This window comes from Dryobates pubescens, chromosome 31 (assembly GCF_014839835.1).
Source record: "Dryobates pubescens isolate bDryPub1 chromosome 31, bDryPub1.pri, whole genome shotgun sequence".
In the NCBI taxonomy this organism is placed as follows: domain Eukaryota; kingdom Metazoa; phylum Chordata; class Aves; order Piciformes; family Picidae; genus Dryobates; species Dryobates pubescens.
Window position 1 is genome coordinate 1,941,586 of NC_071642.1, and position 11,725 is coordinate 1,953,310.

The 11,725-nt window shown below is 63.2% G+C and overlaps 1 protein-coding gene across 2 annotated transcripts; it reads right to left on the reverse strand.

Annotated features, from left to right (window-relative positions):
- Positions 1–2,393: 2,393 nt before the first annotated feature.
- Positions 2,394–10,359, reverse strand: ZNF414 (zinc finger protein 414). Of its 2 annotated transcripts, XM_054175365.1 has the most exons (9): positions 10,267–10,359; positions 6,880–7,013; positions 6,388–6,483; positions 6,201–6,308; positions 5,882–5,987; positions 4,838–5,370; positions 4,437–4,487; positions 3,591–3,749; positions 2,394–2,833 (listed from the first exon to the last, which is right to left on the reverse strand). In XM_054175365.1, the coding sequence occupies exons 1-9, from the start codon at positions 10,308–10,310 to the stop codon at positions 2,757–2,759; spliced, it is 1,308 nt and encodes a 435-aa protein (XP_054031340.1). In that variant the 5' UTR covers positions 10,311–10,359; the 3' UTR covers positions 2,394–2,756. The 2 variants fall into 2 exon arrangements, with proteins under 2 accessions (XP_054031340.1, XP_054031341.1); XM_054175366.1 differs by lacking the exon at positions 4,437–4,487.
- Positions 10,360–11,725: the final 1,366 nt, after the last annotated feature.

Here is an 11,725-nt window from a genome sequence, read left to right on the forward strand (position 1 = left end):
CCCCCCCTTTATTTTTCCCCCCCTTTATTTTTCCCCCCCTTTATTTTTCCCCCCCTTTATTTTTCCCCCCCTTTATTTTTCCCCCCCTTTATTTTTCCCCCCCTTTATTTTTCCCCCTTTTATTTTATTTTCCCCCTTTTATTTTATTTTTTCCCCCTTTTATTTTATTTTTTCCCCCTTTATTTTATTTTTTCCCCCTTTATTTTATTTTTTCCCCCCTTTATTTTTTCCCCCCTTTATTTTTTTCCCCCTTTATTTTTTTTTCCTCCTTTTAAAAAAATTTTTAAGCAGATGTGTTAAGGATATTTTTTTTTTACATTAGCTGAGGAACTGTTTGGGTCTCCCTTGGTCAGACTTTAGTCCCAGGAATGAATAATAATAAATAATAATTAATAATAATGAATTAAAAAAAAATTCTTTCAGCCCTTTTTGTATCTTTTGTGACAAAGAAAGGAAAAAAAATCGATTAAAAAAAAAAAGAAAAATCATCAACAACAACAACAACAAAAACCTTTTAATAAAGACTTCAGTTTTTCAAAAGTCCTGGTGCTGAGCATCCCTCTTTGCTGCCTCTGCTCCTGGCCCAGCTTGAGCTGCAGCTGGGGGCAGCGTGGCCTGCAGCAGGAAGCTGCTGGGAGGCCCTGAGCAGCTGCTTCAGAGGGTCACAGAATGGGTTTGGGGTGGAAGGGATCTCCAAAGCCACCTGGTGCCAACCCCCTGCCAGGGGCAGGGACACCTCCCAGTCCAGCCTGGCCCTGAACACCTCCAGGCAGGGGGCAGCCACAGCCTCCCTGGGCAACCTGTGCCAGTGTCTCCCCACCCTCCCTCTAAAGAATTTCTTCCTCATCTCCAGTCTCAATCTGCCTTTTCTTGCAGGAACCTCCTAGAAGACCTGGGGCAGATCTCCTTGAGCTGCTGCTCTGGGTGCTGCCTGTCCTGAGCCTAGGGGGCTCCTTGGTAAGTGCTGCTCAGCCATGGGGGCTGATCTAGGCACCTCCAGGCTGCTGGTGGGGGCTGGGATGGAGTGTGGGGTGGCACAGACCATGCCAAGTCCTGGCATGGATGTGTCTGCAGGACCTGTGTGGGCTGGTGCAGATCCTGCCTTTGGAGGTAGCCATAGCTTGGCTTAAGGAGAGGGTGGGAAGAGGTCAGACTGCTGGGGTTTAGGGTAAGCAGCTCCCCTGCCCTGGAGGAAGGAGCTGGGTGTGTGTTGGATGCACAAGTGCAAGGCAGGGAGGAGGAAGCTCCCTGCAGGCTGAGCTGGGGGATCAGGGAAGCTCTGCTGGTGCTGGAGGGCTCCCAGCTGTGCCCAGTGCCAGGGTACTCCCCCCTCACTGGGTAGGAAAAGGGATGTGGTGGGAGCTGGGGAGGTTGGAAGGTGAAGCTTCCCTGTAGGAGCTGGCTTCTGGGGTGAGTGTTTGGGAAAGAGGCACCTCCAGAGGCTGTGGGGGAAGGAAACCATCCCCTGGGGGCTGTGTCTCCTCCCAGGGCTGGCAGCAGCCCCCCACGCTGGGGTGCAGAGCAGCTGGGTGCCAGAGCTCCCATCCCTGCACCCACAGTGGCTGGCAGCAGGACAGCTCCAGCGTGGGCACTGGCAGGTGGTGGCAAGCCTTTGCCCAAACCAGTTTGGAGCAAACCTCACCTGCCTGGCATGGGGCCAGCACCTGCAGAGGCAGAGTGGGACCTGGGGAGCCCCAGGGTGGGAATGTGCAGCTGCTTGGCTCCCACGGAGGGGGTGGGGGTGGTGCAGCCCCCCAGGGCAGGGGGCCAGGGCATGGAGGAGCCAGTGGGGTGGGGCAGGGGCTCTGTTCCTCGCTTGCTGCCTGGCACTGAGTGGCCTCCTGGCACCTCTACCTGTGGTGGGGAGGGGACAGGCACTGAGACTGTCTGGATGCTGGAGAAGGGAACGGAGACCCTGCCTTGGTCTGGGTGCCCAGTCAAGATGCCCGGGGAGGAAGCACAGGGAGGGCACTTGGATGCTTGGGGTGCTCCAACTCCAGCTGCCAAAGGAGGTCCAGGGAGGTTCTGCTTCCCCTCTGCTCTGCCCTAGGGAGGCCACAGCTCCAGTTCTGGGCTCCCCAGTTTAAGAGACAGGGAACTGCTGGGGGGAGTCCAGCTGCTGGGGCTCCAAAGCTGCTGAGGGGCCTGGAGCAGCTCTGTGAGGAGCAAAGGCTGTGGGTGCTCTGCTTTAGCAGGGGGCCTGGACTGGGTGAGCTCCAGAGGTCCCTTCCAACCCCCACGGTGTTGGGAGTCTGTATCTCTGCTTCTCAGGAGCCCCTCAGGGTTTGGGCTGTGGATACACAACCTGCAGCCCACCCTCCTCTGCCCCCTCTGTTGGGCATCCTTAGAGGGGGCACTGCAGCCCCAGCTGCCCCCAGCCCCCGTGGCACTGACAGAGGCTCTCCTGTACAATTCCCATTTATTATTTCAAGCTCTCATTCCAGAGGAGTTCACCAACTCCTGAGCAACCTCCTGGGCTCCCCCCCAGACCCCTGGAGCTGAAGGAACAAAACCTTTAGGGGAGGGAGCTGTGGGGTTCCAAGTGCTTAGAGTTTCCAAAAATGAAAGGGAAGGTAGAAATCCAAGAGGAAAAAAAAGCCCAACCCCCCCTCTGCCACCCTGTGCTGGGGCTGAGGGATGCTCCTGGTACCAGGGAGGAGTCCCTGTGCCAGCACCGTGGCACAGGGCTGGGCAGTGTCCCCCTGCCCAGCTCAGGGGGAGGAGGTGCAGGAGCAGTCCCACAGGAGCTGGAGGCATCAGAGCTGGGAGTAGAGGGAGTTCTCCATCTCTGGTGTCAGCTTGGTGTGGAAGGAGGTGAGGCCCACCCCAAAATCTGGAGAGAGAGAGAGAGAGAAGGGAGAGAGCTGTCAGCTGTGGCAGAGCTCCTCGCAGCCTGGCTGCTGAGGGAGGCTACTGGGGAGCTGCTGCCCGGGGAGGAAGCACAGGGAGAGCACTTGGCAGCTGGAGGTGGAGCACCCCAAGCATCCAAAGCAGGTCGAGGCCACAAACCTCTCCAACCCCACCAAACCCCCAGGCCAGGGGCTGCAGGCTGAGGAGCCAAGAGCTGCAGGCTGGTCCCCACCCCAGCCAGGTGGCCACCACCTCCTCCACGCCACGCAGGACAGGAGCTACTCAGTCTGGAGAAGAGAAGGCTCTGAGGAGACCTTCTTGTGGCCTTCCAGGATCTGCAGGGGGCTACAAGAAAGCTGGGGAGGGACTTCTGAGGGTGTCAGGGAGTGATAGGACTGGGGGGGATGGAGCAAAACTAGGAGTGGGGAGATTGAGATTGGATGTTAGGAAGAAGTTGTTGCCCATGAGGTTGGTGAGAGCCTGGCACAGGTTGCCCAGGGAGGTGGTGGAAGCCTCCTGCCTGGAGGTGTTTGCAGCCAGGCTGGAGGTGGCTGTGAGCAACCTGCTGTGGTGTGAGGTGTCCCTGCCCATGGCAGGGGGTTGGGACTGGCTGAGCCTTGGGGTCCCTTCCAGCCCTCAGTTCTGTGATTCTCTGAAGGCAGCTCCCCACGAATCCTCCAGGAGCTGTGTCCCAACCCCCCCACCCCAGCCTCCCCTGATGCCACCCACCCTGCCCATACCCATCTCAGCCTCCAGGCGCCCCGGCTGGGAGGGGTTCTTGCGGTGGTCCTCGATGTGCAGGGTCATGTCCTGGCGGGAGGCCGTGGAGTAGGGGCACTGCATGCAGGTGTAGCGGCCCCGGGTGTGCTCCCACACGATGCGGCTGTTGGAGGAGTGCCCTGCAAGGATGGGCCAGGAGGGAAGCACACAGCTCGCCCACCTGCCAGCCCCCCGGCTCCCCACCAGCCACACAGTTAGGGGGGGGTGGGCACACAGCTCCATGTGCCCAGGAGCACCCCCAGGCCCATGGCAGCCAGGCCAAGCTGCAGTGCAGGGTGCAGGGCTGGCGGCCCTGGGGTGCTGGCTGCATCCTGCTGGGTGCTGTGGGGCTCAGGACAGGGCTGTGTGGAGGGGCAGGAGCACACCCCCCTAGCTCCACACCTCAGATACACAGAGGTGCCCTTCCCAAGGGAGGAACCCCAACATCTGAGAGGCTCTGACCTCCCTTTGCCTCTCTGCACCCCATGGAGCACAGGCAGAGGTCTCCAAGCCCCCTCTCAGAGCTGGAGCAACTGTGTTGGGGAGGGGCTCAAGCCCAGGCCCCTGCTGCAGCTCCTCTCCTGCTGCTTCTGCCCTTGGGCACTGGATGACTCAGGCTGGCTGACTCCTGCAGGGGGGGGCAGAGCCAATAACCCCTGGCTGTGGCTCCTGCAAAGGAGGGAGCCTGCCCCCCCACCCTGCTCCCTGGGGAGCATCGTGGCACCTCGTGGGGCCTCTCCCATCCCCTGGTGGCCCCCTCCACCACCCCCGCGACCCCCCACCAGTGACAGAGCGCAGCCCCCACCCCAGCTGGTGCCAAAACTAACCTGGAGTCACTCCTGAGCCAAAGCATGGGAGGAGTGGGCTGACACTCACACCTGCGGAGGGAATCGAGGGGCATTAGGGCTTCCCCTCCCTGGGTGGGTGGGACACAGGTGGGAGGGCAGCCCCTGCCTCGCACCCCCAGCACGCTGGGGAGCAGCAGGGCTGGGACAGTTTGGAGGCTTTGCTGGTTTCTGCTCTTTCTCCAACTGAGCATCCCCCAGGGGGATGGAGTCGGTTGGTAGGAACAAAGCCGGGGGGCAAAGGTGGGATGGGGCCGGGGCGCCAGGGAGGAGGAGCGGGGGCTGGGGGGAAGGACATCCTCTGCTGGCCGGCGGTGGGTCCTCCTCTGGGAGCTGCTGGCGAAGGTGGGAGCAGGAAGCAGGTTTGGGCCCCGCAGGCTCACCTTGGCTTTTCTTCCAGACGGCGTTGGAGACGCCGTGGCCGGGCGCGAAGGGCCGCGGGCGGTGCTGAGCCGCGGGCGGGGGCAGGCTGTAGGCTGCGGGGGGCACGTAGGGCAGGAACGGCCCCGGCCCCGAGGGAGGGGGCGGCGGAGGCGGCCCCGAGAAGCGAGTCAAGGACGACGGCCCGAAAAGGTTGGGCTCCAGCAGCGGGAAGGGATGGGAGACCAGCGGCAGCGCCTCCAGCGAGCCGGGCAGCTCGGGGAGGCTGGTGGGGAGCCCGGGGGCAGCGTCCGCGCCCGGCAGGGCAGCGTCTCTCTCCGGGGGCCGCAGCACGCTCGGCAGCTTGGGGAGACCCTCGGCTGGCTTGGCAGAGGGCTCCTTTTCCGGGGGGGTGGTGGTGGTGCTGGCGGCGGAGGGCAGGAGGGGCCGGTCGGGTCTGGGGGGCGGCGCCGGGCTGCTGGCGCTGTCGGAGCAGACGTGGAGGTGCTTGAAGAGGGAGCGGTGAGTCCGGAAGCGCAGCAGGCAGTTCTCACACCTGCCGGGCCGGGGAGCCGGCGTCAGAGCTGGGGAGCCCCTCCACAGCCCCCTCCCAGCCTGACAACAGCAGTGATGGTCCCCTCCACACCAACCTCCACCCTGCCAGCAGAGCTGGGGAGCCCTCCAGGTCACCCTCCCAGCCTGGCAGCAGAGCTGGGGAGCCCTCCACGTCACCCTCCCAGCCTGGCAGCAGAGCTGGGGAGCCCTCCACATCACCCTCCAGCCCTGACAACAGTAGTGATGATCCCCTCCACATCAGCCTTCACCTTGGCATGAGCAATGGAGATCCCACCCACATCCACCTTTGCCCTGGAATCAGTGGTGGTGATCCCCTCCTCCTCAGCCTCTACCCTGGCATCAGGGGTGGTGAGCCCCTCCACATCACCCTCCCCCCCGAGGTCTGCAGAGCTGGGAGCCCACCACGTCCTCAGGGCTGTTTGGGAGCTGCCAGGTGCCCCCAGGTGCCTGCAGGGTGGCACAAGCTGGGCACAGGGACCAGTGGCACTCACTTGAAGTAGCGATTTGGTTTGTAGTGCACCTTCATGTGGGCCATGAGGTCCTGCATGCTGGGGAAGGTCTCTGTGCAGCCCAGCGTGGGGCACTGGAAGGTTTTGCCTGGGCAGAGAAACAGGGCACAGAGATTCAGCACCACCCCCAGGGGCTGGGGGCAGCCCCACCTGTGGGTCTGCAGCACCTCCCACGCTCTCCCCACTCCCCAGCCAGCGCAGGGCAGCAGGAACAGGCCCCAGCACCGGCACTGCCTCGGCTTCAGGCCCCACTTTGCCACCCCCCAGCCCAGGAGCGGGGTGGGGGTGGTCCTGGCCTTACCCTCGAGGGACTGTGTGGGTCTGTAGTGGACCTTCAGGTGGTCCATCAGCTCCTGCATGCTGGAGAAGGCCAGCTTGCAGCCATAGCTCGAGCACTGGTAGTGCTTCCCTGGAAGGACAGAGATCTGTTGGCATCACCCCTGCCCTGGTGGCTGCTGTCACCTCCCCAGGGCAGGGGAGGGGCTCACCTGGCACTGCCCTGCGCTTCAGTGGCCGCAGGTCCTGGGCTGGGGTCCCTCCACTCCCTGTCACTGGGCCACCAGGCAGAGCTGCTTCTCTGGAACCTGCTGGGGAGAGGCTGTTAGACAGCCCCCAGCCTCGGCCCTGCCCCAACCACCCCCACACTGCCCTCCCTCAGACCCTCCCAGACAGGGATGCAGGACACTGGGGGGGGCCTGGTTTGGAAGGGGCCCGAGAGGCAGGAGCCCCAGGGTGGGTTTCTAACCACAGCAGGGTCTTTGCTCTGGGAAAGGCTGCTGGGATGAAGGCAAAGCTGCTGGATGGTTGAACACCTGGGTGATGCCACGTTCATGCCCACACAGACCCTCAGGGTGCTCCCAGCCACCCCTCTGGGGTGGGACTTGGCCAAAGGGACCACACAGCAAGAGGAGGGAAGGGTTTTTCTCCCCAGTCCTGCCCCAGCTCCTTTCACCAACCCCACTGTGGCACCAAGGACTCACCTGCCCCCTCTCCAGCGTATTTACCCCCCATGGAGAAGCTGGGCACAGCCTCCTCCTTCTCTGTCTTCATGGCCTGGCCAGTGGTGGGCACAGGGTGAGGTAAATGCTGCTGCTGGTGTCTGCTCCTGGCGATGCTGCAGCAAGCACAAGGGAGAGAGGTTCAATGCCAGCATGAAGCACTGTTAGCTGCCTCCTCCTCCCCCCCCTCCTCAGTGCCCTGTGGCTGTGGGACCTCCGGGGCCAAGCTGGCAGGAGACCCCCAGCTTCACTGGGGCTTGGCAAAGGCAGCACTTGATAGAATCACAGAAGCATTTTTGTTGGAGGAGACCTCTAAGATCAAGTCCAACCCTTAACCCAGCACTGCCAGCTTGGAAGGGACCTCAGAGATCATCATCCAGTTCCAACCCCCCTGCCATGGGCAGGGAACCAGCCCAGGCTGCTCAGAGCCTCATCCAACCTGGCAACACCTCCAGGGAGGGGGCAGCCACAACCCCCCTGGCAACCTGTGCCAGTGTCTCACCACCCTCACTGCCAAGAAACCTGCAGCCAGCTCAACTTTGGGGTCACCAAGAAGATTTTCAGTGTCCCCTTTGGCACCAGAGTTCCTCACTCCAGCCCCTGCTGGGAGCAAGGACCCTGCAACAATCCTTTTGTGTGTGTGTGTGTGGGGGGGCTGACACCAACGAGGGTGAGCAGAAGGGTTTGCAGCTCCTGGTCACCCAGAGCAGCCTCTGGTACTGATTCAGTTAATAATCAATACAGCTCATCTCCCTCTAAGGAACCAAGGGGGTGGGGTGGGATGGGGAAGGTCTTTCTAGCTCTTGCCAGGCACAGAGAACCTTCACAAAGCCACCCCGGGTGGATCAACAGGACAAAGAAACTCCTGCGGGAGAGCATCTGGCCACGGTCTGCTGCTGGAGGCTGTGGAGGTTTCCCCAACAGGCAGCTCCCGGGGGCAGGAGATGAGAGACAAAGGCTTGGGAACAAGAGGCTCATGTGATGGCTCCGGCGGTGGGAGCGGAGGGAGGGAGGGAGGGAAAGAGGGAGGGATCCAGGGAGGCAAGGAGGGAGGGACCCGGGCTGTGACAGCAGCACAGCGAGCCCCCTGCCTGGCACTGCTCGGGGGGTAAAACCCTGGTCCTGCAGCCAACCCACCCTCTGCATCTGCTGTGAGGGGGGGTCCCCTGAATCCCATGGGATCGGGTAAGACAGGGCCCCCTGAATCCCAGAGGTCAGGGTAGAGAGGCTCCCCTCAACCCCAGTGAATTGGGGCAGAGAGGGCTCCCTGAATCCCATGGGACTGGGTAAAATAGGGTCCCCTGAATCCCTTGGGGTGAGGGCAGAGAGGGTCCCCTGAATCCCAAGGATGTGGGCAAAAGAGGGCTCCCTGAATCCCATGGGACTGGGTAAAATAGGGTCCCCTGAATCCCCTGGGGTGAGGGCAGAGAGGGTCCCCTGAATCCCAAGGATGTGGGCAAAAGAGGGCTCCCTGAATCCCATGGGACTGGGTAAAATAGGGTCCCCTGAATCCCTTGGGGTGAGGGCAGAGAGGGTCCCCTGAACCCCACGGATCAGGGTAAAGAGGGTCCCCTGAATCCAAGGGGACTGGGGCAAAAAGAGTCCCTTGAATGCTGGGGGATGAGGAGAGAAAGGATCCCCTGAGTGCCAGGAGATTGGAGCAGAGAGCCCTGCAGGAGCTGGGGAGGGGGGGAAGATGCTCCAAGCATCTCTGGCACCTGGCAGCCCTGGGCTTTGCGATGCCAGTTCCAACCCAGGTGCCCTAATCCCAGCTTTGGGCTGGAGCAAAGTTTCCTCCCCTACCTCCTCCAAGGGTGAGCTCCCAGCTTTCCAAAGGAGAAAAAAATCTGCCTGGAGACCCCTGTGGAGCCCACCCTGAACCCTGCCACAGCTTCTGCCAGGGGCAGTGTGGACACCCAAGGGGACGAGCTCTGAGCCCTGTGCCCAGCTGCTGCGCCACCTCCCCGTGGTGGGTGTGGGGACAGCTCAGCTGAGCCCTGCCAGTGGTTCCTTGGGGAACATCTTTCAGCCACCCTGGGGTCCCTGCCATCCCCCCAGCTTGCTCCAAGCCACTGGTAGCCCAGGTGGTGGGCGAGCAGGGAAGAGCCACCCTGGTGCCCACCTTTACCTGCCTGCTCCAAGCACCGAGCTCCAGCAGCTCCTCGGCTGGGCAGGCACCAAACTCTTTCCTTCCAGGAGCCCTCCTGGGAGGATGGAGCTCCCCCCCTGAGCCTGGACAAAGCTGTCTCCTGAGAGGGCAGCCCTGGCCTGGCTCAAGTTCACACCGTGGCCAAGGTGGGAGCCCAGCCCCTGACAGCACCAAACAGCTCCCACCTGTGTGTGACCCTGGGGAGAGCCTGGGGGGTGCAGCCTTGGGAGGCTCAGGGGTGGAGTAGGAGGGGGAAAAAATGGGTCAGGGGGCTCCCAAGGGCCACACATGCCTGCAGAGACTGGGTGCTAACAGCTTCCATGGCTAACTGCCCCTGTGCTGCTAGCCCCACAGGGAGGAACCCCTGCCAGCACCCCAGCCGTGGCTACTAGCCCCCCATGGGCAACACATCCATGGCTACTAGCCCCTGTGCATAGCAACACACCCACGGCTAGCAGCTCCCCGTGGTTAGCAGCCCCCACGGTTAGCAGCCCCCCAAGGCTAGCAGCCTCCATTGTTAGCCCCCCCGCGGCTAGCACCCCCCTGGCTAGCAGCCGCCCATGGCAAGTGGTTTCTGCGGCTAGTAGCCCCCCCGGGTCACGCAGCCACGGCCGCTGCCGGCACTGTCATTTTAGCCACCCCACATGTAGTGCCCCCCCCAGGAGCTGGGATCCCGGCAGGGAGGCTTTGCCCGGAGCTCCCCCCCGAGCCGTCACGACCCCGCAAGCCCCGGCGCACGTCCCAGCTCCCGGCGAAGCTCCGGGACTCCAGGCCGGGCACCCGCTCCGGTACCGGTACACTCCCGGTGCCGGCCCCCCCCCTCCCGGCGGTGACACAGTCCCCCGATGCCAGTACCCCCCCATGCCCCTCGTTGCCTACACAGCCCCGGTGCCGGTCCCCTGCCAGTGCCGGCACACCCCCGGTGCCGGTCCCACCCCCGGTGCCGGTCCCACCCTACGATGCCAGTACCGCCTCCGGTGCCGGTTTCCCCGTCCCGGTACCGGTCGCCTCCTCGGTACCATTTAACCCCCGCGATCGGTACCCTCCTCCGGGTGCCGGTAACACCCCTCCCCCACTCCCCACCGTCGGTGTCGCTCCGTCACCGCCTCCCCCACCCCTTCCCGTGCGGGAGCCCCCCCTTCCTTCCCGCTGCCGGTCGCTCTGCTGTCATCCCCAGCGTCCCCCCCGGCGGTGCTCGCCGGTGCCGTCCCGGCACGTACCGGGGCCGCGGCGGGGCCGGTGCCGGTGCCGCCCGGATGCGCATCAGCAGCGGCGGCGCCGCGGGGCCATTTTCTGCGCCGAGCTGTCGCGAGAGCAGGGGGGAGGAGGAGGAGGAGGCTGGGGGGGGCCGGGGGAGGGAGGAAGAAGCGCTGCGGAAGGGGGAACGGGGGCTGCGGGGAGGGGGGCGCTCGGCCAGGCCCCGCCCCGGGGCTCCCCGGTTGTTTTTACCGGAGGGATTCGCAGCCTCCCCCCCCGCCGCCGCCATCTCTGCTGCTGGAAGCGGCAGCTCCGCACGCCGGCGTCTGCCGGAGCATCCCGAGGGGGGTTGGAGTATTAGGGAGGGGGTCTTTGGAGCATCCTGGGGGCCTCGGAGCATCTCGGGGGCTTTGGAGCATCCTGGGGGCCTCGGAGCATCTCGGGGGCTCTGGAGCATTCTGGGGGCCTCGGAGCATCTCGGGGGCTCTGGAGCATCCTGGGGGCCTCGGAGCATCTCGGGGGCTCTGGAGCATCCTGGGGGCCTCGGAGCATCTCGGGGGCTTTGGAGCATCCTGGGGGCCTCGGAGCATCTCGGGGGCTTTGGAGCATCCTGGGGGCCTCGGAGCATCTCGGGGGCTCTGGAGCATCCTGGGGGCCTCGGAGCATCTCGGGGGCTTTGGAGCATCCCAGAGTCTTTAGAGCATCCTGGGCCCTTTGGAGCTTCCTGGCGTCCTCCAAGCACCCTGAGCCCCTTGGGAAGCCCTGGACCCCTTGAGCATCCCAGGGCGTTCCAAAGCCTTTGCAGCACCCCAAAACCCTCAGAACACCCTGAACCTCTCAGACCATCCCAGGGTCCCTCTGTGAGCACCCCAAATTCCTTGGAGCACCATGGATTCCTGGGAACACCCCCGGCCCTTCTGATCACTCAAGTGCCTTAGAGCCCCCCAGGACTCTCAGAGCAACTGGAGCCCCTCAGAGACCCCCAAGGTCTTCTGAGCCCCTTTGAGCCTTTGGGAGCCCTCTGAGCACCCCAATGAATGCCCAAGCTGTCCCAGCAGGACTAACTGGGAGCATCCCATTTGCACAGCAGCCACTGCCAGGGTGCTGCCCCCCACCCCAAACCCCAGGGAAGAGCTGGAAGGCAGAGGAAGGAGCTTGCAAAGCCCTTTTTTCCCCCCATGAAAATAAAACCAGAGGCTCTGTCTGCTCCCCCCTCCCAAACTCTGCAGTGCAAGGACCCCATAGGTCCTGGGAGTCCCAGGAAAAGCCACTGCCCAGGACCACAGGAGCTGCCAAATCTGAAATCCCATCCTGATGAAGCCCAGCCCAGCGTGAGGCTCCCAGCAGCCTCCTCCCCAGGGCCACCCTCAGCCTGGGTCCCCCCCGAGCCCCTCTCCATCTGCGGGGCAGGGGTTTGCCTCCTGGGGCTAAGCTCTGCGGGAGGCTGTGGGAGGGAGGAAGAGGAGGGCTGGGAGGCGAGGC